Source organism: Guillardia theta, assembly GCF_000315625.1.
Source record: "Guillardia theta CCMP2712 unplaced genomic scaffold GUITHscaffold_154, whole genome shotgun sequence".
Lineage (NCBI taxonomy): Eukaryota > Cryptophyceae > Pyrenomonadales > Geminigeraceae > Guillardia > Guillardia theta.
In genome coordinates, this window is record NW_005434520.1 from 63330 (window position 1) to 84607 (window position 21278).

At 52.9% G+C, this 21278-nt stretch overlaps 5 protein-coding genes across 5 annotated transcripts; 2 read left to right on the forward strand and 3 right to left on the reverse strand.

Moving 5' to 3' along the window:
* Positions 1 to 316: 316 nt before the first annotated feature.
* On the reverse strand, positions 317 to 1950 carry GUITHDRAFT_119683 (hypothetical protein; the record flags this gene model as incomplete). Its single annotated transcript, XM_005821052.1, has 7 exons — positions 317 to 898; positions 1046 to 1136; positions 1190 to 1254; positions 1309 to 1587; positions 1639 to 1725; positions 1770 to 1850; positions 1948 to 1950. 7 exons carry the CDS (start codon positions 1948 to 1950, stop codon positions 317 to 319), a joined length of 1188 nt encoding a protein of 395 aa, XP_005821109.1.
* A 3088-nt stretch (positions 1951 to 5038) lies between these two features.
* Positions 5039 to 11926, forward strand: GUITHDRAFT_98158 (hypothetical protein). Its single transcript, XM_005821053.1, has 8 exons — positions 5039 to 5213; positions 5277 to 9088; positions 9891 to 9932; positions 11141 to 11329; positions 11465 to 11542; positions 11587 to 11661; positions 11710 to 11747; positions 11804 to 11926. Exons 1-8 carry the CDS (start codon positions 5186 to 5188, stop codon positions 11805 to 11807), a joined length of 4266 nt encoding a protein of 1421 aa, XP_005821110.1. The 5' UTR covers positions 5039 to 5185; the 3' UTR covers positions 11808 to 11926.
* A 134-nt stretch (positions 11927 to 12060) lies between these two features.
* On the reverse strand, positions 12061 to 15158 carry GUITHDRAFT_119685 (hypothetical protein; the record flags this gene model as incomplete). The annotated part of the gene is made up of 17 exons (XM_005821054.1): positions 12061 to 12150; positions 12197 to 12253; positions 12288 to 12479; positions 12673 to 12708; positions 12784 to 12867; positions 13116 to 13148; positions 13203 to 13247; positions 13300 to 13362; positions 13550 to 13605; positions 13715 to 13760; positions 13804 to 13857; positions 14112 to 14151; positions 14372 to 14528; positions 14570 to 14679; positions 14731 to 14900; positions 15020 to 15100; positions 15147 to 15158. 17 exons carry the CDS (start codon positions 15156 to 15158, stop codon positions 12061 to 12063), a joined length of 1326 nt encoding a protein of 441 aa, XP_005821111.1.
* Positions 15159 to 16046: 888 nt separating this feature from the next.
* GUITHDRAFT_45000 (hypothetical protein) lies at positions 16047 to 16436 on the reverse strand (the record flags this gene model as incomplete). The annotated part of the gene is made up of 1 exon (XM_005821055.1): positions 16047 to 16436. A coding segment is annotated over one exon (390 nt), but the record flags the coding sequence as incomplete, so codon positions are not given.
* Positions 16437 to 19419: 2983 nt separating this feature from the next.
* On the forward strand, positions 19420 to 21187 carry GUITHDRAFT_80801 (hypothetical protein; the record flags this gene model as incomplete). Its single annotated transcript, XM_005821056.1, has 13 exons — positions 19420 to 19477; positions 19525 to 19574; positions 19624 to 19677; positions 19722 to 19758; positions 19817 to 19900; positions 20130 to 20191; positions 20243 to 20309; positions 20353 to 20404; positions 20487 to 20582; positions 20637 to 20670; positions 20718 to 20783; positions 20832 to 20876; positions 20984 to 21187. Coding segments are annotated over 13 exons (909 nt in total), but the record flags the coding sequence as incomplete, so codon positions are not given.
* Positions 21188 to 21278: the final 91 nt, after the last annotated feature.

Genomic DNA, 21278 nt, shown 5'->3' on the forward strand with positions numbered 1-21278 from the left:
CTCTCGTGCCCCTCTCCTGCTTCCTGCCTCTTTCCCCGTTGCAGTCTTTCTTCTTGTCTGACCATCTTTGCAGGAGGAGGAAGCAGCAGAAACTGAAGACTAGGATCCTGGAGGAGGAGGAGGAGGAGGAGGAGGAGGAGAGGGGGAGGAAGGACAACGAGGAAGAGGGCTCCTCGCCGAGTAGGATGATCATGAGGAGGAGGAGAAGGATTCCCATTACACTTCATCAACTTTGCATAAGTTTATACACAAGGGAGGAGAGGAGGGAGGGTGATGCTGTCCCTTCCTCTTCATGTCTGTCGGGGCATGCTGCCCTTCAGTGCGCGCGGGCTGGTGTCGGAGCAGCTGACGCGTCTCCTTCCACCGTGATGGGCTGCTTGGGCTGATCCTCGATGGGGGAGAGAGCAGCCTTCTTGCTGGGCCCCTGCTCCTCCGACTGACTCGCTGCTCGCTTCTTGCCGAAGACTCCGAGGACTTTGACGGGCTCACAGCTCTCAACTTTAGCGAAGCCCTTCGCGTCCTGCTCCTCCTTCTGCCCGCTCAACTCCTTCAGCGCGTCTCCTCCAAACATGTCCTTGGAGCTCCCTTGCCCGGATGCTGCTGCCGGCTCCACCTGAAGCTCCTCCGACTCGACGGTCTGACGGAGATCCTCGGCAATGGCCTCCAGCTCGTTGATCTCGCTCTCGAGCTTCGACCGGGTCATGGATGAAACGCTGCTGCCCTCCAGGCTGCCCCCTTCCGACATCGTCTTCATATTCTTGATCCGGAGCTCGCAGATGTCGATGGCTTTGCGATAGAACTCCATCGCTTGGGGTCTGTTGTTAGTGGATTGAATCATCAGGCACATGCCAAGGTTGTAGTAGATCTCCACAAAGAGCCGGTCGTCAGACAAGCAGACCTGTGGAGGGTATCAGGGTAGCAAAAAGCATACAGCTAGGACAAGGACAAGTATGACGAGGACGACAACAAGGAAGACGACGAGGAAGAGGAAGAGGATGAGGATGAGGAAGAGGACGACGAAGAGGACGACGAAGAGGACGGGAACCTCTTTGCGGATGTCCAGGCATCGTTGGAAATCGGAGAACGCGAGCTCGAATTGCTCGTTGCGGAGGTTCACATCGCCGAGAAAGCTATACCTGCAGCATGGCATCCATCAACACAGCGAGCAGCAGCACGAGGCAGGAGTCACGTGTCAGCCAGCAGAAGCTTGTCGCCATCATGCTTTTCAAATATGGTGCGTGCACAATCGAGCACCTTGACATGTCAATGTCAGCATGCACCATCTCAAGGTCAGCATACAAGTCCTACCTCCCAAGCGAGTTGCAGAGGATCTTCTAGCGGCTCTTGAGCTCCTTCCTCTCCCTTAGAAGTCTCGGGAGCGTCGCCTTCTTCCTCGCCCTTTGCTTCGTCCTCTCCCTCCTCCTCCTCCTCACCGTCTCCTTCTGCTCCCTCCTGCAGGGAATTTCCTTCGCCGTCTTGTTTCGCCGCACCCGTACAGACTTCTTTCGGAACAGACGCGCCGAAGACGTCTTGTCCTCCCGCGTTCTCTTCCTTGTCTTCGACTTCTCTCAGGAGAGCTGTGCCATACTGGAGGAGCGACTTCAGATTTCTCCACAGTCGTCTCTGCATCCTTCAAACCTTCAGGTAAACAGGAGCGCATTCCAGCGCAAGGTCGCCATAGTAAGCAACAAAGTCTTGCAGCAAGGAGCTGAGAATATCGACAGCCTGCCGAGGCTGTCATAGCCTAACGTTTGTCGCAAACCAACTACCTCAGAACACTTCTTCTGCTGCAGCAGCCCCGCCGCCTTCTCCAGCAAGGAGTTGTCTGGCTTCTCCGGTTGATCCATTCTCTGTGCAAAGCACGTCACGTCAAGTCGTCATGACGCATGTCTGTTCGTTGCCTGCACGGGAGCCTCTCTGATGTTCTACAGCAAGGCAGGAGACAACCATCTACGTCCGATCAACTTCCTTCTACTCTCTGCTCCCAGCTCGTGCTTGCATCTCTCACCCGTTCTCTCCTCTGCTTCGCTTCTCCTCTACTCCTTCCCCCGGTTCTTGCATCAGAGCAGTTTCGCGCGCTTTTCTTGCCCCTCCAGCTGCCGGCCTCATCCCCGAGTCCCCCGTGCAGTGACCGGCGCCGGCCAGGCTGCCGCGGCCGGGCGGCCCGGCCGGGCCTGCCCGGATCGGCCCGGGCCTCGTGACCGTACAACGTGGCTACCGTGACCGCCGAACGGTTCCGACGAAGTTCAGAAGTTCAACTGCGGTGCGGCGCGGCCCGGTGCGCCGCCCGGGCCGCGGGGGCGCGGGGCTGGCCCAGGCAGTGTGTGGCCCGGCCTCAGCCTCACACGGCCGCCGGCCGGGCCCGGGCCGCGGAGCTCCGATCGGACAGCCCGGGGGCCGGCGCCGCGGCCGCAACGGTGCCGCCCCCACGGCCGGGCGCCGCCGGGCGCCCCGCGATCAACATGATCGGATGTTGGCACCGGATGGTTCGGAAGTTCCGAGCCTGAGCGGCCGGGCAGTTCCAAACAGGCTTGAACGTTTGTGCGGCAGTGACACCGTGGCATCAGTGACCGTCCGTCACGGGCCAGTGAGTGGCCGCACGGACACTCAGCCGCGGGAGCCTTACCCGGCGGGTTCAACGGTTGCGGTCCGATCGGACGGTGGCATTACCCCGTACGGTACTACGCCGGGTAGTTCCGAAGTTCTCAGTCAGTCGGCAAAGGCGGCTTGTAACTCAGTCACTTACAGGCTGATCCTGTGACCGTGACTGGCAAGTTGACTGGCCGCACTGCAGTCACCGTTTCACCCCCCAGTGACCGTTCGGTGAGTTTCAAGTTTCCGAGGAGCCTGACTGGCAACGGTGACCCGGGCCGCGGCCGTCGCAAAGTGCCCCGCCGGGGGCGGGTGATACTGAGTCCCTTTACTCAAAGTTAAGTTACTTCAAAAATCAGTACAAGGACAACTTGATCAGGAGAGAGTCGAGGAGGCCCGACCCTCAGGACACTGTCGCACCGTGCAGGCCAAACGGCGAGAAGAGAAAGACAGCGAGAACCAAACCCAATCCTGCCGACTGCTGTCCGGGCCCTGAGGGGCCTGATCCCGGCGGGCCGGGCGCCGCCCCGGGCCGCCCGGCCCGGCGGAGTCCGAGTCCGTGCACACTGTCGTACCCCCGGGCCGACCGTCCGAGACGGACCGACCCCTTTACTCAAAGTTAAGTTAAAAATCAGTACGAGGACAATCAGGAGAGGACCGACCCATGCCAGTTTTCAAAGTGAGTTTTGCTGAACTTGAAAATAAAAAGATTGTTTTTAATCACTACCACAGCTAAAACTATCTGTACTGGCCCCCTCCTGGTACAAATCATCAATAACTAATGTAAAAGTAGCAAATCGTTGCGACCCCTGCAATCTGATCGAATCTCAACTTCTCTCGACTTGAGATTGATCCTGAGATTTCACTTATCTGTACTCTAGTCACAAGGTCGCTGTCATCACTGTGCCCGGTTACCACCCCCAAATATTCTATACCCAACCCGTTGAACCCCTTCAACTGAGATCCCAAGTTCTCTTCTGAAATGACCAGGTCCTTAATATTCACGGAATCTTCCACCACCCACCCCTACCCTATATCTCGACGTCACGCGGTCTATTGTAGTGAAGTAAAATGGATCGTTTGGAAAAGAGGTAGAGGGGAATCTGAGTTACAAGGGGGTGGGGTTCCAATTGGATACGTCGAGAATCCCTCCATAGGTGGGGTCATAGAAAAGAAACTTTGAGGCAATCGAAGGGTGAGGTTATAGATTTGTGTCTGAGGTGGGGGTAGGGAGTAGGATGGACCCGGAAGTGTGGGGGTACTGTCACCAACTAATCTCGAGATTGCGTTTAAATCGTGTGAATAATCGGGGGGTGGGGTAATGCCTAGTACCATGCAGGGAGGTGCTTTCTGGTCGCCAGGGAGGGGGTCCCTCGTGATAAACCTGTGGTGTCAAATTGGGTGGTGGTACACGGGGTACAACATTCCTGGTAGGGTCGTATTTGACCTTGAGAGCACGGGTAGTTGGGTGGAGATGTGAGGGAGCATGGCGTAGCTGTGCATGAGGAGCGCAGAGAGGGTAATGGCGTGGGCTTGGCAGGAAAGAGGAGAGTCATGGGCGGTAGAAGCATCTCACCTTGCATGCATGAGTGCTTCTCGAACAATGTAGCAGGTTGGCATGATGAAGGTTTATGGTCACTTTCACATCGAAACTATGACTGCTCTAGTCCGTCTCCTAGCATGCATTCGCCTTTTAAATTTAACATGAGAATATGCACGAGAATGAGTTAGACAATCTGATGTTTTCCAAGTGCGATGGTTGACATGAATTGCATCATTACAAGTAGTGCTGATAAAGATTGGAACACGATCTCACTGATCGTTGCATTAACCTAATAGGGGTTCGTCCTTAGATAGCCATACAGCCAACAATTTTCATATAGAAAGACAGCGATGTTTCACAATCTTGTGTAGCTAACTATTTGTAGGTACAAGGTCGGCCAGATGAATTGTGCAAGTGATTCTCAGGTAATTGTTGTCGGTATGGTAAAATTCTAAACGCCAGAGAAAACGAATTAAGCAATGTTTCCATTTCTCAAAGGCATCTTGGATCAAGACGAAGATAGGCTGAAACAGGTCTCAGAAGAGAAAGAGGCTCTGCAGAAGCAAGTGGACATTCTCAGCTTGAAGCTGCAGAACATCTCTTCCCACATGTGCTCTCACCATGACTCTGAGGATGCATTACAAAAATTTATAAACACAGCAAATATTCCCATCTGCGGATTCAATGCAGAATTGTCAATCGTACAGTTTAATGCAAAAGCTGAGGAGATTATGAAAGTCAAGAAATATCAAGTTATTGGTGAGCCCATCCTGGAAGCATTTCCACTTGACCCCGTGAGCAAAGAGCATGTAAAACCATTTGCTGTTGTGTTTCACTCGCACTCACTTGTTTATTCAGCTGACCAAACTGTGCAAGGAAGCATGGGAGGGTAAGGAAACTCGTGACTTTGAATTCTCAACATTGACCGGCAATGGAGAGAACATCGATTTGCTTATCAATTTCTCTCCCAGGACGGGTGAACATGGCGAAATTGTGGAAGTCCTTGGCATTGCCCAAGACATCACAGCTCGAAAAAGACTTCAAGACCAGATGGAAAAGGCTACTGAAGATGCGAAACGTCTTGTAGAAGAAAAGGAAATGGTTGCGAAACAGTGGGAAGCTTTCATCCAGACAGCAACAGCGCCGATCATTGGAATAGATTCAAACGGTGACATCAGTCATTGGAATGACAAAGCCGCTGAGCTGACAGGATTTGATACAAATGAGGTCCTTGGTAAGCCACTATTTGATGGATATGTCAAACAATCATCAAGAGCCAGCGTGAAGATCGTGTTTACGAATGCTCTCCATGGCATCGTCAGTGGAAATTTTGAGTGTCCTTTGCAGGGCAAAGAAGGAAATTTTTTAGACTTGTTGCTCAATTGCACTCCCCACCGTGACGTTAGTGGAAATGTTATTGGAGTCATCGCGGTTGGTCAAGATATCACTGAGAGGAAGAAGGTGGAGCAAGAGAAATCTCGAGTTGTTCAGGAGCTACAATCCTTCATTGACACTGCGAATGCTCCGATCTTTGGTATTGATGTAGAGGGATACTTGAACGAATGGAATAACAAGGCAGCTCAAATCACTGGATTTTCTCGTGATGACGTTCTAGGGTGCAACTTTGTGGAAGATTTGATTGATGTTGCCTACCATAGCAGTTTGCAAGCTGTCCTCGATGACGCCTTGAGAGGAAAGGAAACGGTAAATTTCGAGTTTCCTTTCTATACGCAAAAAAATCGCAAACTCAACTTGCTTTTGAACGTGACTGCACGTAAAGATATTAATGGAGCTATTATTGGTGTGATCGGTGTAGCCCAAGACGTCACGGACCGTACCGTAGCAGAACAAGAAAAGATACGTGTTGCTCAAGAATTACAGTCCTTCATTGACACGGCGAACGCCCCCATCTTCGGTATCGACGCGAACGGGCTTGTGAACGAGTGGAACAACAAGGCGGCGGAGATCACGGGCTTCTCGAGGGAGGAGGTGATGGGAAAGAGCCTTGTTGACGAGTACATCACGGACGAGTATCGGGCGTCAGTTACTGAAGTACTAGACAACGCTCTACAGGGTCGCGAGGCGGCGAACTTCGAGTTCCCCCTGTACACGAAGGACGAGAGGAGGGTGGAGGTGCTGCTCAACGCCACGACACGAAGGGACGTGAGCGGGCGGGTTGTCGGAGTGATCGGGGTCGGGCAGGACATCACCGAGAGGAAGCAGGTTGAGATTGAAAAGACCCGAGTGGCGCAGGAGCTGCAGACTTTCATCGACACGGCGAACGCCCCCATCTTCGGCATTGACGCGAACGGGCTTGTGAACGAGTGGAACAACAAGGCGGCGGAGATCACTGGCTTCTCGAGGGAGGAGGTGATGGGGCAGAGCCTTGTCGATGTGTACATCACGGACGAGTATCGGGCGTCGGTGAAAGCGGTACTAGACAACGCTCTACAGGGTCGCGAGGCGGCGAACTTCGAGTTCCCCCTGTACACGAAGGACGAGAGGAGGGTGGAGGTGCTGCTCAACGCCACGACACGAAGGGACGTGAGCGGGCGGGTTGTCGGAGTGATCGGGGTCGGGCAGGACATCACCGAAAGGAAATGGGCGGAGGAAGAGATGACTCGAGTGGCGCAGGAGCTGCAGACTTTCATCGACACGGCGAACGCCCCCATCTTCGGTATCGACGCGAACGGGCTTGTGAACGAGTGGAACAACAAGGCGGCGGAGATCACTGGCTTCTCGAGGGAGGAGGTGATGGGGCAGAGCCTGGTTGACGAGTATATTACAGACGAGTATCGGGCGTCGGTGAAAGCGGTACTAGACAACGCTCTACAGGGTCGCGAGGCGGCGAACTTCGAGTTCCCCCTGTACACGAAGGACGAAAGGAGGGTGGAGGTGCTGCTCAACGCCACGACACGAAGGGACGTCAGTGGATGTGTGATTGGAGTGATCGGGGTCGGGCAGGACATCACCGAAAGGAAATGGGCGGAGGAAGAGATGACCCGAGTGGCGCAGGAGCTGCAGACTTTCATCGACACGGCGAACGCTCCCATCTTCGGCATCGACGCGAACGGGCTTGTGAACGAGTGGAACAACAAGGCGGCGGAGATCACTGGCTTCTCGAGGGAGGAGGTGATGGGGCAGAGCCTGGTTGACGAGTATATTACGGACGAGTATCGGGCGTCAGTTACTGAAGTACTAGAAAACGCTCTACAGGGTCGCGAGGCGGCGAACTTCGAGTTCCCCCTGTACACGAAGGACGAGAGGAGGGTGGAGGTGCTGCTCAACGCCACGACACGAAGGGACGTCAATGGAAACGTTGTTGGAGTGATCGGGGTCGGGCAGGACATCACCGAGAGGAAGCAAGCAGAGCAAGAAAAGACCCGAGTGGCGCAGGAGCTGCAGACTTTCATCGACACGGCGAACGCCCCCATCTTCGGTATAGATGCTCTTGGACGGGTAAATGAATGGAACAACAAGGCAGCTGATATTACGGGCTTCTCGAGTGATGAAGTTGTTGGGCGAGACTTGGTTCAGGACTTTATTACTGAGGAGTATCAGATTTCTGTCAAAGAGGTGTTTGACAATGCACTCAAGGGAAAAGAGGCGGCGAACTTCGAGTTCCCCCTGTACACGAAGGATAAAAGAAGAGTGGAGGTGCTGCTCAACGCCACGACACGAAGGGACGTGAGCGGGCGGGTCATTGGAGTCATTGGGGTCGGGCAGGACATCACCGAGAGGAAGCAGGTTGAGATTGAAAAGACCCGAGTGGCGCAGGAGCTGCAGACTTTCATCGACACGGCGAACGCTCCCATCTTCGGCATCGACGCGAACGGGCTTGTGAACGAGTGGAACAACAAGGCGGCGGAGATCACGGGCTTCTCGAGGGAGGAGGTGATGGGGCAGAGCCTTGTCGATGTGTACATCACGGACGAGTATCGGGCGTCGGTGAAAGCGGTACTAGACAATGCTCTACAGGGTCGCGAGGCGGCGAACTTCGAGTTTCCTCTCTTCACCAAGGATAAGCAACGAGTTGAGGTGCTGCTGAACGCGACCTCGAGACGTGACGTGACAGGAAAGATTATCGGAGTGATCGGGGTCGGGCAGGATATTACCGAGATGCGTAGGCTGATGAACCAGGAGACTTTGTTCACTCAAGCTCAGGCAGCCAATGAAGCAAAATCTCAATTCCTGGCGAACATGTCTCATGAGATGCGAACGCCTTTGAACGTTATTATGGGCATGTGCCAATTGATCTTGGATACAAAACTCTCTGCTGAAGCTCGAAAATTTACAGAGCAGATCATGACGTCGTCAGAAGCGTTGTTATTCCTTATCAATGAAATTCTGGATCTTACAAAGATTGAAGCTGGGCAGCTGGAGCTCTCAAATATGAACTTTGATTTGCGACAAGTGCTTGAGGATACGGTTGACTCTGTGGCTTCGAGAGCTTTGAAGAAAGGCCTTGAGATTTGTTCGTTTCTGGACCCAGACAACTCAACGTCGGTCAATGGAGATCCAGATCGTCTGAGACAGATATTGCTCAATCTGCTTTCTAATGCGATCAAATTCACAAAGAATGGTCAAGTCTATGTGTTGGTGGAAACCGAAGAAGTGACCAATTCGCACGTTACCTTCAGGTTCAAAGTCTATGATTCTGGCATCGGAATCTCAGAAAAAGGACAGAAGAAATTGTTTGGACGTTTTTCGCAAGTCGACTCTTCGACAACTCGCGAGTTTGGTGGAACTGGGCTGGGACTTGCAATCTCGAAAGAGTTTGCTGAACTCATGAATGGCTCCATGGGCGTGCACAGCACTCCTGGTGTCGGATCTCTCTTTTGGTTCACCGCAATGTTCCAACGTCGACCGGATGAGCGTCCGGCATACTGCATCACCTCAGGCCATGTGATGAACGCGTTGCTTATTGCCAAGAATGAGACTCTACGTAATTCTGTTCTCCGATTGTTGGAGGCCCTGGGTGTGAATGTGTCGGCCGTTGAAAGCACTGCCAAGCTGCCCAACAACCTCCAGCAGTTCCAAGTGGTCATTATTTGTCCTGCTGCGTCGAACGACGAAGGACTAAGCCTTGCGACATCGCCTGACATTGTCAAGAACGGGGATGACTTGAACTCGTCAAGGAATTTCCTTAATCGCGTGGCTCAAGATTACTCTTCAGTGCGTACCATCTTGCTCTGCCCCCTTACGCAGTTGAGTCAAGCCTCGGACTGCCGCAAGATTGCCAACTGCTCAGTCGTCAGTCGCCCTGTCCGGCTCTCCACGCTCTGCGAGGTTCTATCTCAAGAGGGCTCACAAGAGGAGTTTGGTATGTCGTCGAAAAGCCTCAGCCAGCGTGAGATGGATACCATCCCGGAAGAGCCTTCGGAGCTCAGTAACCTCTGCTTGTTTTGCCGCATTCTCCACTTACATCCTTTGCAGAGTTGTTGATCGCGATCTCAAATGATTCCCAGAGGATGGTCGCAAAAGCCATTCTAACCAGAGAGATGTACGTTCAGGAAGGTTGCCGTGTTCATGCTGAGCCTGCCGCAGGTACAAATGTACAGTCGTTACTAAAGCTGAAGAGTTCTCTGGCTCCATCAAACAAACCAAGGAAGGGTGGAACCATGACGTCGTCTTTCTAGAATTGTCAAAAGGCAACGACAAGGTGAAAACGAAGCAGCAATTTACCTTGAGACGCTCACTGTTATGGGTTTGCCAGCTCCAGCCAGTCTTGGAAACCTTGCGGCGTATTCGCGAGATCGAAAACAATTGCTCGATATCAAAGGTCTTTGTTTCTCATGTCTTCGCAATTCCTCCTTACTGTCTTGCAGAAATTGTTCGTTGTTGGAGTACTTTCCGGCAAAGAATCAAACACTAACGAGGAGGTGCCTGACGGTGTTGACGTGTGTTTGAACATGCCGCTGGAAAGGTCATCAATCACAGAGGCCATGCAAGGAATCATGCGTCAACGGCGTTCCGCTTCTATTGATGCTGCAATGTGTGGAAAATCTTCAGAGAATGGTTTGCACCGTCAAGTGCGAGTGCTGGTTGTCGATGACGACTATGGGCAACGTGCTGTCTTGAAGGCGATGCTGCAGAAGGAAGGCTTTGATGTCGAAGTGGCAGAAGACGGCGATCAAGCAGTCAAAGCCGTGTTGAGGGTTCCATACGATGTCGTCCTGATGGACGGGTTCATGCCGAACAAGACAGGCTGGGAGGCAACGGTTGACATCCGCAAGGAAGAGAGCAAGTTTCCAGACAAGAGGAGAGTTGTGATCATCGGTGTCACTGGAGCCACATCAAAGGATGATGAGACCAAGTGCTTCGAGTCAGGCATGACCGACGTCATCTCCAAACCTGTCAAGCGCGAAGCCTTAACGGCTAAGATCCGACAGTGGACGAAAGACATTGGGGGAGGCGCTCCAGAGGTCTTGAATCCCTCAAAACCCTTTTCTAGCCCATGCCCTTGCAATGACCCCAAGGTTCTCATCCTCAGCAAAGATAGAGCTAACAGGATTGTGCTGAAGAAGATCCTCAGTAATGTGCAGTTCAAGAGCGAATGTGTCGAGTCAGCCGAGAACTATATGAAGCTGCTGGACATTGGCGGGATTGATTGCATCTTTATGGAGTCTAACGCGGATTACGAAATCTTCGGTTTGCTTCAAGAGACCAGACAGCTGCTGGACTCAGGCCGTAAATCAAAGTTTCCCATCTTCGCCATTACCTCTGAGAGCGACGAGAGCACGTATTGCGCAAGTCTTGATGGTTTGCATATCTGAACATTCTTGTTTCCTTCAGGTTTGTGTCGAGAGGCTTCACCAACATCATCCGCAAACCCTTCGACAAAGCTTCCATCGTCTCCTTGATGGAGGAGTACGTGACTTCCCCAGAGCAGAAGGAGAATGAGAACCTCGAGCTGGCTCAGGTCAACCAGGTCGCCAACGGCAAGGCGAAGGGGGTAAGACTGCATGTGGAGGAGCGGCAGGTGAGGCTGACGGGAGATGGCAGGCAAACATCCTGATAGTTGAGGACCACTGGGCCAACCGGAGGCTGCTGGAGGCGATGCTGATCAAGCAGGGACACACGATGGAGGCTGTTGAGAACGGGCTGGAGGCCGTCAATATCACAGGCTCCCGCAAGTATGACGTGATCCTCATGGATTGCAACATGCCCATCATGGACGGCTGGCAGGTACGAGTTGACTTGTGGTGATGGTGATACGGTTGGACTCGAGATGGGAGCGGGGGAGGGAAAGGAAGAGAAGTGGGGAGGGGGGTTGAAAGGAAGAGAAGGGGGGAGTGGGGAGGGAGGATGAGGCTCGTTTTGCTTCAGGCGTCTTCCAAGATCCGACAGAAGGAAGGGCCCAACCAGAAGACGCCCATCATTGCGGTGACGGCGAACGCCATGAAGGTGAAGAAGGCGGCAGGAGATGCGGGACTTTTGACGGGGAGCAGGGGGACCGAGAGAAATGCCTCGCTGCGGGGATGGATGATTACATCAGCAAACCCGTCGATCGCAAACGACTCGAGGTAAAATGAAAGATGAGCGAAAGGAGGACAACGTTGACGTATGTGCAGGAGCTGATCTTCAAGTGGACCACGAAGGCGAGCAAGAGGTGAGCTGTGCATTCCTTGTCTCACGAGCTCTCGTGATTTTGTTGGACCTGAGCAGTTGATCTCTCCATCAAGACTCGTTGGGTCACGGCGAGTCAGCGCCATGAGCAAACGAGAAATACTGTACGATAGTCGATGCTGTTGTAGTCTAGTGTTGAATCATAAAGAGGTGCCTCCTGCTATCACTCCAGCCCCTCTCCTCTCCCATCTTCCTCTCCTCTTCCCCTTCCCCCTCTCTCCTCCCCTCAACGCGCTTCAGCCTCGCTCGCTCGCCTGGCCCGTTCGTACCATTCCTGCGAGGACACTGAAAGATGCTCAGAGGAAGGGAAACAGCACCTCAGCTGCTGTCTTGTTGCAGGCAACTGCTCGTCCTGTCTCGTACAGTTCGCCGAGTGACTCCATGGCCTACACGCGCGTCAGGGAGCGAAAGAAGAGGAGGGGAAGCAAGTACTAGATCGCATCCGTTGTCTGCTGCCTTGCGGAGCCAGGACACCCCCTTCGCCTCATCCTGCTGTCACAGTCAAACTTAAAGATCATTCTACTGTCTTTGCTGCTGCTGCTGCTGCTGCTGCTGCTGCTGCTGTTTCTGCTGCTGCTGCTGCTGCTGCTGCTGCTGCTGCTGCTGCTGCTGCTGCTCGCCCTCCCACTCTCTTTGCCTTGGTCAAACTTCCGAGCCCGTCGAGCCAGCAGATCGCAAGGTTGTACTGAGCCAAGGGATGATCCTTGCTGGCAGCCTGCTGGCCTAGTCAGATGAGGTTTTGATGCTCATCAAGTTTGCGCCTTGCGGAAGAAGTCAAGTGACTTCTTAGGGTCTGATGGCAGGCCGTAGGAGGCGTTGGAGTACAAAATTCCCAGCTTGAACTGAGCCTCTGCATCCCCCTCCGGCACATGTCACGCTCTCTTGAGCCCCCTCCCCCCCCCCCTCACCATCCGCGATGCCTCCAGGAGCAGCTCAAGTCCTGCCTGGCGAGCTCTGGATCAGCTGGAGAAGACAGAGAGAAAGTGGAGGGGAGGAGAGGAGGGGAGGGGGGGAGGGACCTGGGGGTCTCGCTCGACTCCTTGGGCCTTGAAGTACTTGAGGCCTAGGATCGTGTGGGCCGGACGATCTCCCAACTTGACGGCCTGCGAGAAGAATGAGAGAGAAAGAGAGAGAGAGGAGGGGACACAAAGAATGTCGGCGACAGGAAGGGAGGCAGACTCAAATGGTCAAAGGACGAGGACGAGGAGGAGGAGGAGGAGGAGGAGGAGGAGGAGGAGGAGGAGGAGGAGGAGGAGGAGGAAGGAGAAGGGTTTAGGGAAGAGAATGAGAATGAGATATGGAAGAAGAGGAAAACAGTCGAGGGGAGAAGTGAGGAGGGGAATGAAGTAACCTCTCTCAAGAAGTGGATCGCCTTGGAGTTATCCTGTCGCGTAGATCAGAAATTAGGAGGAAGAATGAAGAGGAAGGAACGGAGGACCTGAGGTACTCCATCGCCTGACTCGTACATGATAGCAAGGTTTCGCTGTAAGAAGCAAAAAAGCGTCAGCCTCCTCCTCTCGCTTCAGTTTCATCACATTGGCTTTTGCAGAGCCTCTGCTCGCAGCAAACGTGTAGGCGCGGATCGCTTCCACCTTGTTCTAACAAGCAAGAAGTGTGAGGATACTAAAGAAAAATGGGAGGGAGGAAGGGAGGGAGGGAGGGAGGGAGGGAGGGAGGATGCAGAATGGTACAGAGCATAAGAAAAAGCAACTTGAGAAGCGGCAGCGAGGAGGAGGAGGAGGAGTAGGAAGGGGAGGGGGGAGGGGGGCTTTGGAAGCAGAGCACCCGCGGACATCCAAGGCCGTTAAATAGACACCATCCATAAGCAAGAGATGCGTCGACTGTATGCAGTCAAAGTCAAGTAGTGACCCTGTCGCATCCCATCCCTTCGCTTCCTCTCCTTGTCTCTCATCTTCCATCCTCTCCCTCCCTCCCTCCTTCCTTCCTCACCATCTCCCTCCTCCGCGGCGTGTTTGAAGAGCTCGCTGGCCTTGACCTGATGTAGATAAATTCTCCTCCTCCCCTTCTCGCATGCACACCTTGTCTATCTTCTTCACGCCGATGCCTGAGAACAGTCGGAGACCAAATTCATACTGCAGAAGCAAAATCATCTATCTTCCCGCTCTCTTATTCCCATCAGCTCTCCTCCTCTGCACAACCAAACGTTTTTACTCCTGCTCCTGCTCCTGCTCCTGCTCCTGCTCCTGCTCCTGCTCCTGCTCCTGCTCCTGCTCCTGCTCCTGCTCCTGCTGCTGCTCCTGCTCCTGCTCCTGCTCCTGCTCCTGCTCCTGCTCCTGCTCCTTCCCATCTTTGTCTTTTGTTTCTTTCATGCATCTCCCTCACTCACAGAAGCTTTGACATGTCCTTGTTTTGCCGCCTTCTCGAACCTGAAAGGGTCGGGGACAGAAAGGAAGGCGGAAGAGAAAAAAAGCAAATGAAGAGTAAGTATGGGAGGGCGAGAAAGAAGGAGGAAGAGGAGGAGGAGGAGGAGGAGGAGGAGGAGGAGGAGGAGGAGGAGGAAGGAGGAAGAGGAGGAGGGGGTGGGGGGGGAAGCAACAGAGAGCCAGTCAGAGAGACATGAGAGAAAGTTGCGAATCAATAGGAGACCGACCAGAAGGAAGATCGATTTTCATTCTGTTGGCATCCTTTCCCAGTAGAGAAGCACAGCTGTTGTAGTCGTTATCCCTCCCGAGGAGCGGCAAGGGCACACACACAGCAAGCTCGTACTGAGCAGTCGCATCTCCGTCCTCTGCTTCCTCCATCCCTGAAGGCTGTCAGACACCTTCCTGCTCTACTTGAGTTTACAATGATCTGCGCCATGCTGTCTTTTCTTCTTCTTCTTCTTGGTAGGCGCGTTTGCCTCCGCCTGCTCTTGCTCTACATCTTCAGCTTTGATCTCATCACTTCGCTTCTTTCTGTGTAGCGTCCCGTCAGTTTCTCCTCTTCCTCCTCCTCATCGCTTCTACTTGCTCGTGACCTCCAGCCGTTTGCTCGCTGCTTCCCATCCACGCTGGCGATATTGCTGGCTTGTCTTCTTTGGATCATATTCTTCAGATGAATCAGAGGAGGACGAGGACGAGGACGAGGACGAGGACGAGGACGATTCTTGTCTCTCTTCGCTTTTCTTCTCACGGTCCTGACAAGCTCAGTCAGGATGCGAGCAGGCGGTCGGCCGCATCCCACCTGATGTCCGCGTCTTCCTCCGCCCCTCAGCGAGACGAAGCATGGGATCCAGCAAGGACCAGGACGCGCTACCGCACGGTGATAGGGCTCGAGTCCAAGATCGATGCTCTCGGGGATCACCAAGTAGTGTAGGAGGAGGAGGAGGGGAACGCACTGGCACTTTGTCAGCGCAAGAAGAGAGCTATGCACAATCCTTCACCAGCGGATTCATGGCTTTCTTTGACGATCTTCTTCTATCTCTTCCTCCCAAGTTTCCAGAGGAAGCCGTTGTTGCGGTTGATCCCCTGTGTTTCTGCTCTGACTGTGGGGACATGCTTGCTGTTCTTGCTTCCTCCCTCCCTCTCATTCTGAGAGTCTTCCTACCCTCATCCTCTCTCGTCACACGTGTCGCTCCCGCCATCTCGCATCCTCCCTCCCTCCACCTCTGCCTCTCCCTCGCACCGACCCCGGTCCCCCGCGTATCCTGGTTTCCTCGCGTTGCGCCCCGACTCTATTGTCCAGGCGGCCGAAAGGGAGGGAGGAGGGGAGGAGGTGGAAGCGGGGGTGGAGGGGGGGGCGGAGGAGGAAGCTGAAGCCAAGGGTGGAGACTTGAAGAGTTGGAAGTAGGCGAGGCCATGAAAGATGGCGAAGACAGCATCGGACCATGATGGGCGGGCAGGGAGGGGGAAAGGAAGAAAGACAGCCAAGCTTTAACTAGCATGCAGTTCCAGGCAGAAAACGTGCATGAACATGTCGAATCAATATCATCTTCATATCTAAGTTGCTCCTGTGTTTGCCTTCCACTTGAGTGAGAAAGTAAACTTTGATATCATTTGGTCTTGAGCAGCTTCTGTCATTCATTCATGACAGACAGGTTCCTTTCTTTCTTACGCTTCTCCTTGTCCTTCTTCTTTTGACGGTCATTGAATCTTCTTTTCTCGAACGCTACTTCACGTTTTGCACCAAAGGAGATGCTAGAGGGAATGCTGATCCGCTGCACATGAGAGCATAGATCCTCCATCTCCTCATCATGCTCTCCTCCTTGCGCGTCCTCGCTCTCCATGTTCTCGTGGGCCTGAGGTTTCTTCTTTCCTTCCTTTCTCTTCTTCGCTCCCTGCACGTTGAATCGCAAGCTTCTGGGATACTTGTGCACATTGACCAGGTGCCAGTGACGCTGCAGCTCGCCCTTGAACTTCTTGCCGCATCCTTCCACCAGGCATTCGTACATGTTCTCCCGCTTCGCCATCGCCCGAAAGAAGCTGTCGTGAGTCTCCTGGACATGCAGCCCCAACAATCGGCAGGTGCGAAAGTTTGCCTTGCAGATGGAGCAGGTGTTAACATGCGAGTGAGCGTAATGCCGCTCGTACTCCTCAATGGACGAGCTCACATACCTACATCCGTCTATCCCACATTGAATCTCCTCACACACATCATGCAGACTCTTCATCCCCAGCTCTCGCAGCCCCTTCTTGACAAGAACCTCTCTCGTAGCGTTGCCCTCCTGAAAGAACGTGTCCCAAGGAGCGTAGGATCGTTTGCAAGGCCTGTAAGCATTCATTCTTGCATCGTCGAGATTCATGGCAGTCGGACACCCGCCATGGGACACGGGCTCCTCTTGGTTGGGATCCATATTCTCTCCGGTACAATGACGCGAACGATATTCCATGATGCTCACTAGTTCAAGATCAAGGATCCTGCAATGAATCAAGGTCAATCCATGAACAAAAAATGTTGGAAAGACACAACCAATCCGCACTTTGCAATGCTTTCCCACATATCCTACTCACTACCTGATCATAATTTGCTTTAGTCATTCTTCTTTTTCTGCTACCTGACTCAGTGAGAATCTTGAAGAGTAATCTCGTGAGATGATAGTCCCTTCCCTCCCTCCCTCCCTCCCTCCCTCCCTCCCTCCCTGCATCGATGTCTCCTTTCAACATCCTTGAAAAGTTCACCAACGTATTTCAGCAACTTCTGCTATTCTTGCTCGTTGTGCTCCTTGGGGTCGCGATCGTGGCTCCTTATCTCCTTTGCCTTGGCGCTGCCGTAGTGCGCATAGAATCAGTTGACCCTGCAGTTCCGTGGAAGGAACAAATTTCAAAGTCGGGGCCGTCAGTGCCACGGTGTGACTCGTACGTCACCAGGCCCGGCGCTCGGCCTGTCACGCGGCCGGCAAGCCAAGTTGCCTTCAGTACGGTACCGTCAACTTGTGCCGCTGACGGACGGTGCCGCGGTCGGTGGGCCCCCAAACTTACAGTCACGGATACCTTCCAACGGCTCACTGGCTTGACTGGCCAGTGCGGCGCTCCGAGCCTCGGAGGACCCGGACCTCGTTAACAATCAATGCCATTGCCAGCTGAATCCGATCCCCGGCGGGCCCCCGGCTCGCCGCGAGTCACACGGTCAGCCGAGTCACGCCTGGCGCTGCCACCGTGGCGCGCCGCGCCCGGCCGCCCGGCCCGGCACTGATCGGACCCGGGGCCGCGGCACCCGGTGGTGGCCAGCCGCATGCCCAGTGCCGCGCTGCCAGGTGAGAGTGATAAGTACGGTCGCCCAGTGAGTGACGGTGGGAGTCCGACGGTCCGATCGGACTCATCATCTGTTCAATTCGGATCCCCGGCGGAAGTTCGCCGAGCGCTCCGCCGGAGATGGGCCGGGCGGGCGGCCGGGCGGCCGGGCCGCCCGGCCACCGCTGGGGGCCCCGGGCCGGCGCGCGAGTCACTGGCCGCACTTCAACTGCCGCAGTGCGGCTGGTCAGTCCGAGCCGCGGAGCCGTGCAGTGCCACCGCGGCATCCGACTGATGAGTCATGACCGTACCTGCCACAGGTACGTGCGGTGCGGCTAGTGACGTACGGTATGCTGCGCGTCATAGGGATGATAGGACTGGGATAAGTTGAGTCTCGTGAGGCCCCTATCCCCCGCTACTTAAAGTACCCCTCCGTCGCTCTACCCTCCCCGTTTCCTTCCATGTTCCTCCAGTCAACTTTGGGTTTCCCGGATGTCAAGCCCGCCCAGACCACCCCACCCCCAATTTATCTATCAGCCCTAAATGCAACAGATCCTGGAAACCCCCCTAGGAGATTTTGAGGGAGGGGGTGGGGACAGGCAACCCTTTCATGTTTGTAGCCTACCCTACCCACACAAATACCCTACCCTACCTCTTACCTACCCTATGTTTATAAGTGTCCTCGTACTGATTTTTAACTTAACTTTGAGTAAAGAAGCCCAGGACCCTGGCCTCTGCTTATGTCAAGGTATCGTGAAAAATAATGAGAACGAAACAAAATCTCTATAAAAGAAATTTTTTACAGTACCGACAAAGCCAAATAAATCACGTTTATTATTTTCTAAATATATATTATTAGTAATTTTGAAAAAAAACATGAGGTGACTAAAGTTTATGATGCTGGCTGTTCCTGCAGGAAGTTGACGTGAAGGAAGCAGGACCATGAGACCGTGAGGGAGGAGGGAAGGGAGGGGGAGAGGGCAGAGAAGAACGAGCGTGAGAGGATCAGATCGTCTGTTGAAACAGACTTGAAGAGCAAGGATGTTGTGGGTGCATCTATTCCGAAACTTGTGTGATGAGAGCGGTGAGGGATTACTTGAAAAGGCTCCAGGGCCTCTGGAGGGATACAATGGAACATGCGTACCTGAACGTTCAGCTAAGAAGTCGTGCGTGTAAGGAGGTCGAAGATCAACTAGATTCTGATGGGGATTAAGGTCTTGCAGAGCACCAGGTTCAATGCAAGTTTGTAGAGCAGAATTAGGAGTGACCATACTTGAAGTAGAAGTACACACATACAAGCGTGAGCATATATTGTGGTGTAGGAAAACACAACAATGTTATTGTGATTATCATCTATCGCTTTGATGGTTGAGAGGCGTGAGACTCTCATATGACATGATGATACAGACTTGAAGATGCCAGGAATAGTTCGCCTGGCACTTGTTCTAAACCTTGTCGCGCCCTCAGCATGCTTCCTCACTCCTTCGATGAAACTGATTCGGCCAGGTGAAGTCTCAAGTTTGCCTTTGATTCGGTCTGAGTGTTTTTTGAGCAGCCATGGAACTGAAATCGTCATCTTTCCTGGCATCCTCTGCTCGCACTTGTACAGCATCGCCATCGCTCTCGAAGCATCGTTGCCGTGCCATGAGTGCTTTGAGGATGCAAGTGGACAAGACAAAAGGTCTAGAGCGACATCCTTCCATATTGCATGTTTTTGAACGTGTATCGTATTCATTTCTGTGATGATATGATCTCTGTTCCCATTTGATGCCGTTATATTCATGATTACGTCTGGTGCAGCGAATTCCGGGAGTGGCAAGTCATCGGCAGCGTACAAGGCAAGGTAGTAGGCGATTTTATTTAACATGACAAGATTGTTAGACTGCATTGAGAGACACTGCCATCGCCGTTTCTCTTGCTTCCGCGTTCGGGGTAGCAAAATTCTCACCATATGCTTGCAATCGCTCATTTCCCTGTCAGATTGGTATCTGGAATTTTCTTGGTGGAGACAAGGCACTTGAATACTTCACTGGGTATCTTTTGGGTACACAAATCTCTGATTTACTTTTCTTGTGTGATCTTCCTTTGTAGAGGAATCTTTGTCTGTCGATAACTTGTTTGTATTTCTCCTTCTCTTCGAGGTAAAAGAGTAGTGCGTTTTCATGTTTCTTTGACTCATTGCTTCCACAGTATTTCAAAGTTCCTCAATCACAACAAAAAAAAGTTTTATCCTATGGAATATGGGTAACGACACAGGTCAGGATTTGATGTATCTGAGTTTCAAACAGGGCGCTATCGTGATGAGGGCTGGATTCATCTCAGCAGGTTTCCCCCCTTGTTGCTGTCTCTGCTTGACTTGTTCGTTCCCGCCCTCCTTCCACAGGTCTAGTTGCAATCCAGCAGTTTCGTGGAGTTCTCTTGGTGTTTGCTGGACTTCTGATGTATTCTTCCTTCAAGATGCTCACCGGTAAGCCCCAAGCGATGGACAGGAAGCAACGAGGAAAGACTCTACGAGAGAGCGAGAGCGAATGAGAGAGAGAGAGAGACAGAGAGACAGAGAGACAGAGAGCGAGAGCGAATGAGAGCGAGAGAGACTGACAGAGAGAGAGAGAGAGAGAGAGAGAGAGAGAGAGAGAGAGAGAGAGAGATCGATGAGAGAAGTGCGGAAATTGAAGTATCGCCAAAGTAGTGAAGAGATGCAACAGGAAAAGAAGAGGAAGGAGATGAAGCAGATATCAGCGAGAACTCGATCGTGAAGGTAAGCCATTTCGGACATCGGGAAGGCGTGAGATGAGATCATGGAATTCAGTTTGCGAGCAAACTTGTCCAATCTACCCCGGAATATGACGGCGATAGATTTTTCACGCTTGTTGATGGTAACCAGATTTTTCGTCTTGCGCTCTTGACGGGTGATGAAAGGTGTGAAGAAAGCGACCCCATTGTTCCTGGTTCTTCTCTGTGTCGAATTCAGGTATTTCAGCAGCAGCAGCAGCAGCAATAGTATTTGAGTTTATGCTGCGGTTATGCGATTCATGCATTGACTTCGATCGTAGCGATGTGATGTTTGCGGTCGACTCGATACCTGCTGTCTTTGGAGTCACCGAAGATCCTCTTATAGTGTTGACTTCCAATATCTTTGCAATCATGAGGTGATCCGAGAAGTTTCTTTCCTGAGGCTGCCTACTCAGCCATGTCTCCTTCAGTTTGAGGGCATTGTATCAAGTACTGGCGCAGCTAGTGAGATATGCACTGAATGACCGTTAGTTGCACTCAAGCTTTTGCAGGCCAAGGACTTGAAGTATCTTGAGACTGCAGTTGGAGCTGTGCTGGGCTTTGTGGGTCTAAAGTTGGTGTGTTGCTCTTGCATGCCATGAAGTATGCTCACTTTGCTTGTCAAGGTTGGCGAGTATTTCGGGTTTGAGCTTCCAGAGCAAGCTTCCCTGGTAGCATGAGCATCTTTTCTTGTTCCTTCCGGCTTGGCCCGTTTCTTCTCTTTTGTCCTCATTTCTCCTGCTCCTCCCTCCTCGTATCATCTTTGACAAGCAAGCAGTCTGTCGTGATCGGGCTCCTGGGCACTGGGGTGGGAGCAAGCATCTACGAAAAGAGGCAGAAATTCAAGTTGCTTGACCTGGACAACGATGGTTTCCTCACCAAGGTTCCTCCTAGCCTGCCTTGTTGCACAAATGTCTTAACGAACTTGCTTTTGCAGGAGGAGCTTGAAAAGAGCGGGTTGGATGTAGAGGAGGTCAAGTGACACTGTGAGTGTGAGCCTCGTTGATGGATTTTTTTTTCTGCAGCTTTTGTCGCAAGCAGACGTTGACATGGACGGGAAGATTTCGATGAAA

Coding starts and splice junctions, on each gene's coding strand:
- GUITHDRAFT_98158 (XM_005821053.1), top strand. CDS start 5,186: ATGGAAAAGGCTACTGAAGATGCGAAAC. Junction 5,214..5,276: donor GGCTACTGAAGATGCGAAAC/GTCTTGTAGAAG, acceptor AGACAGCAACAG/CGCCGATCATTGGAATAGAT. Junction 11,330..11,464: donor TGGACGGCTGGCAGGTACGA/GTTGACTTGTGG, acceptor GTTTTGCTTCAG/GCGTCTTCCAAGATCCGACA.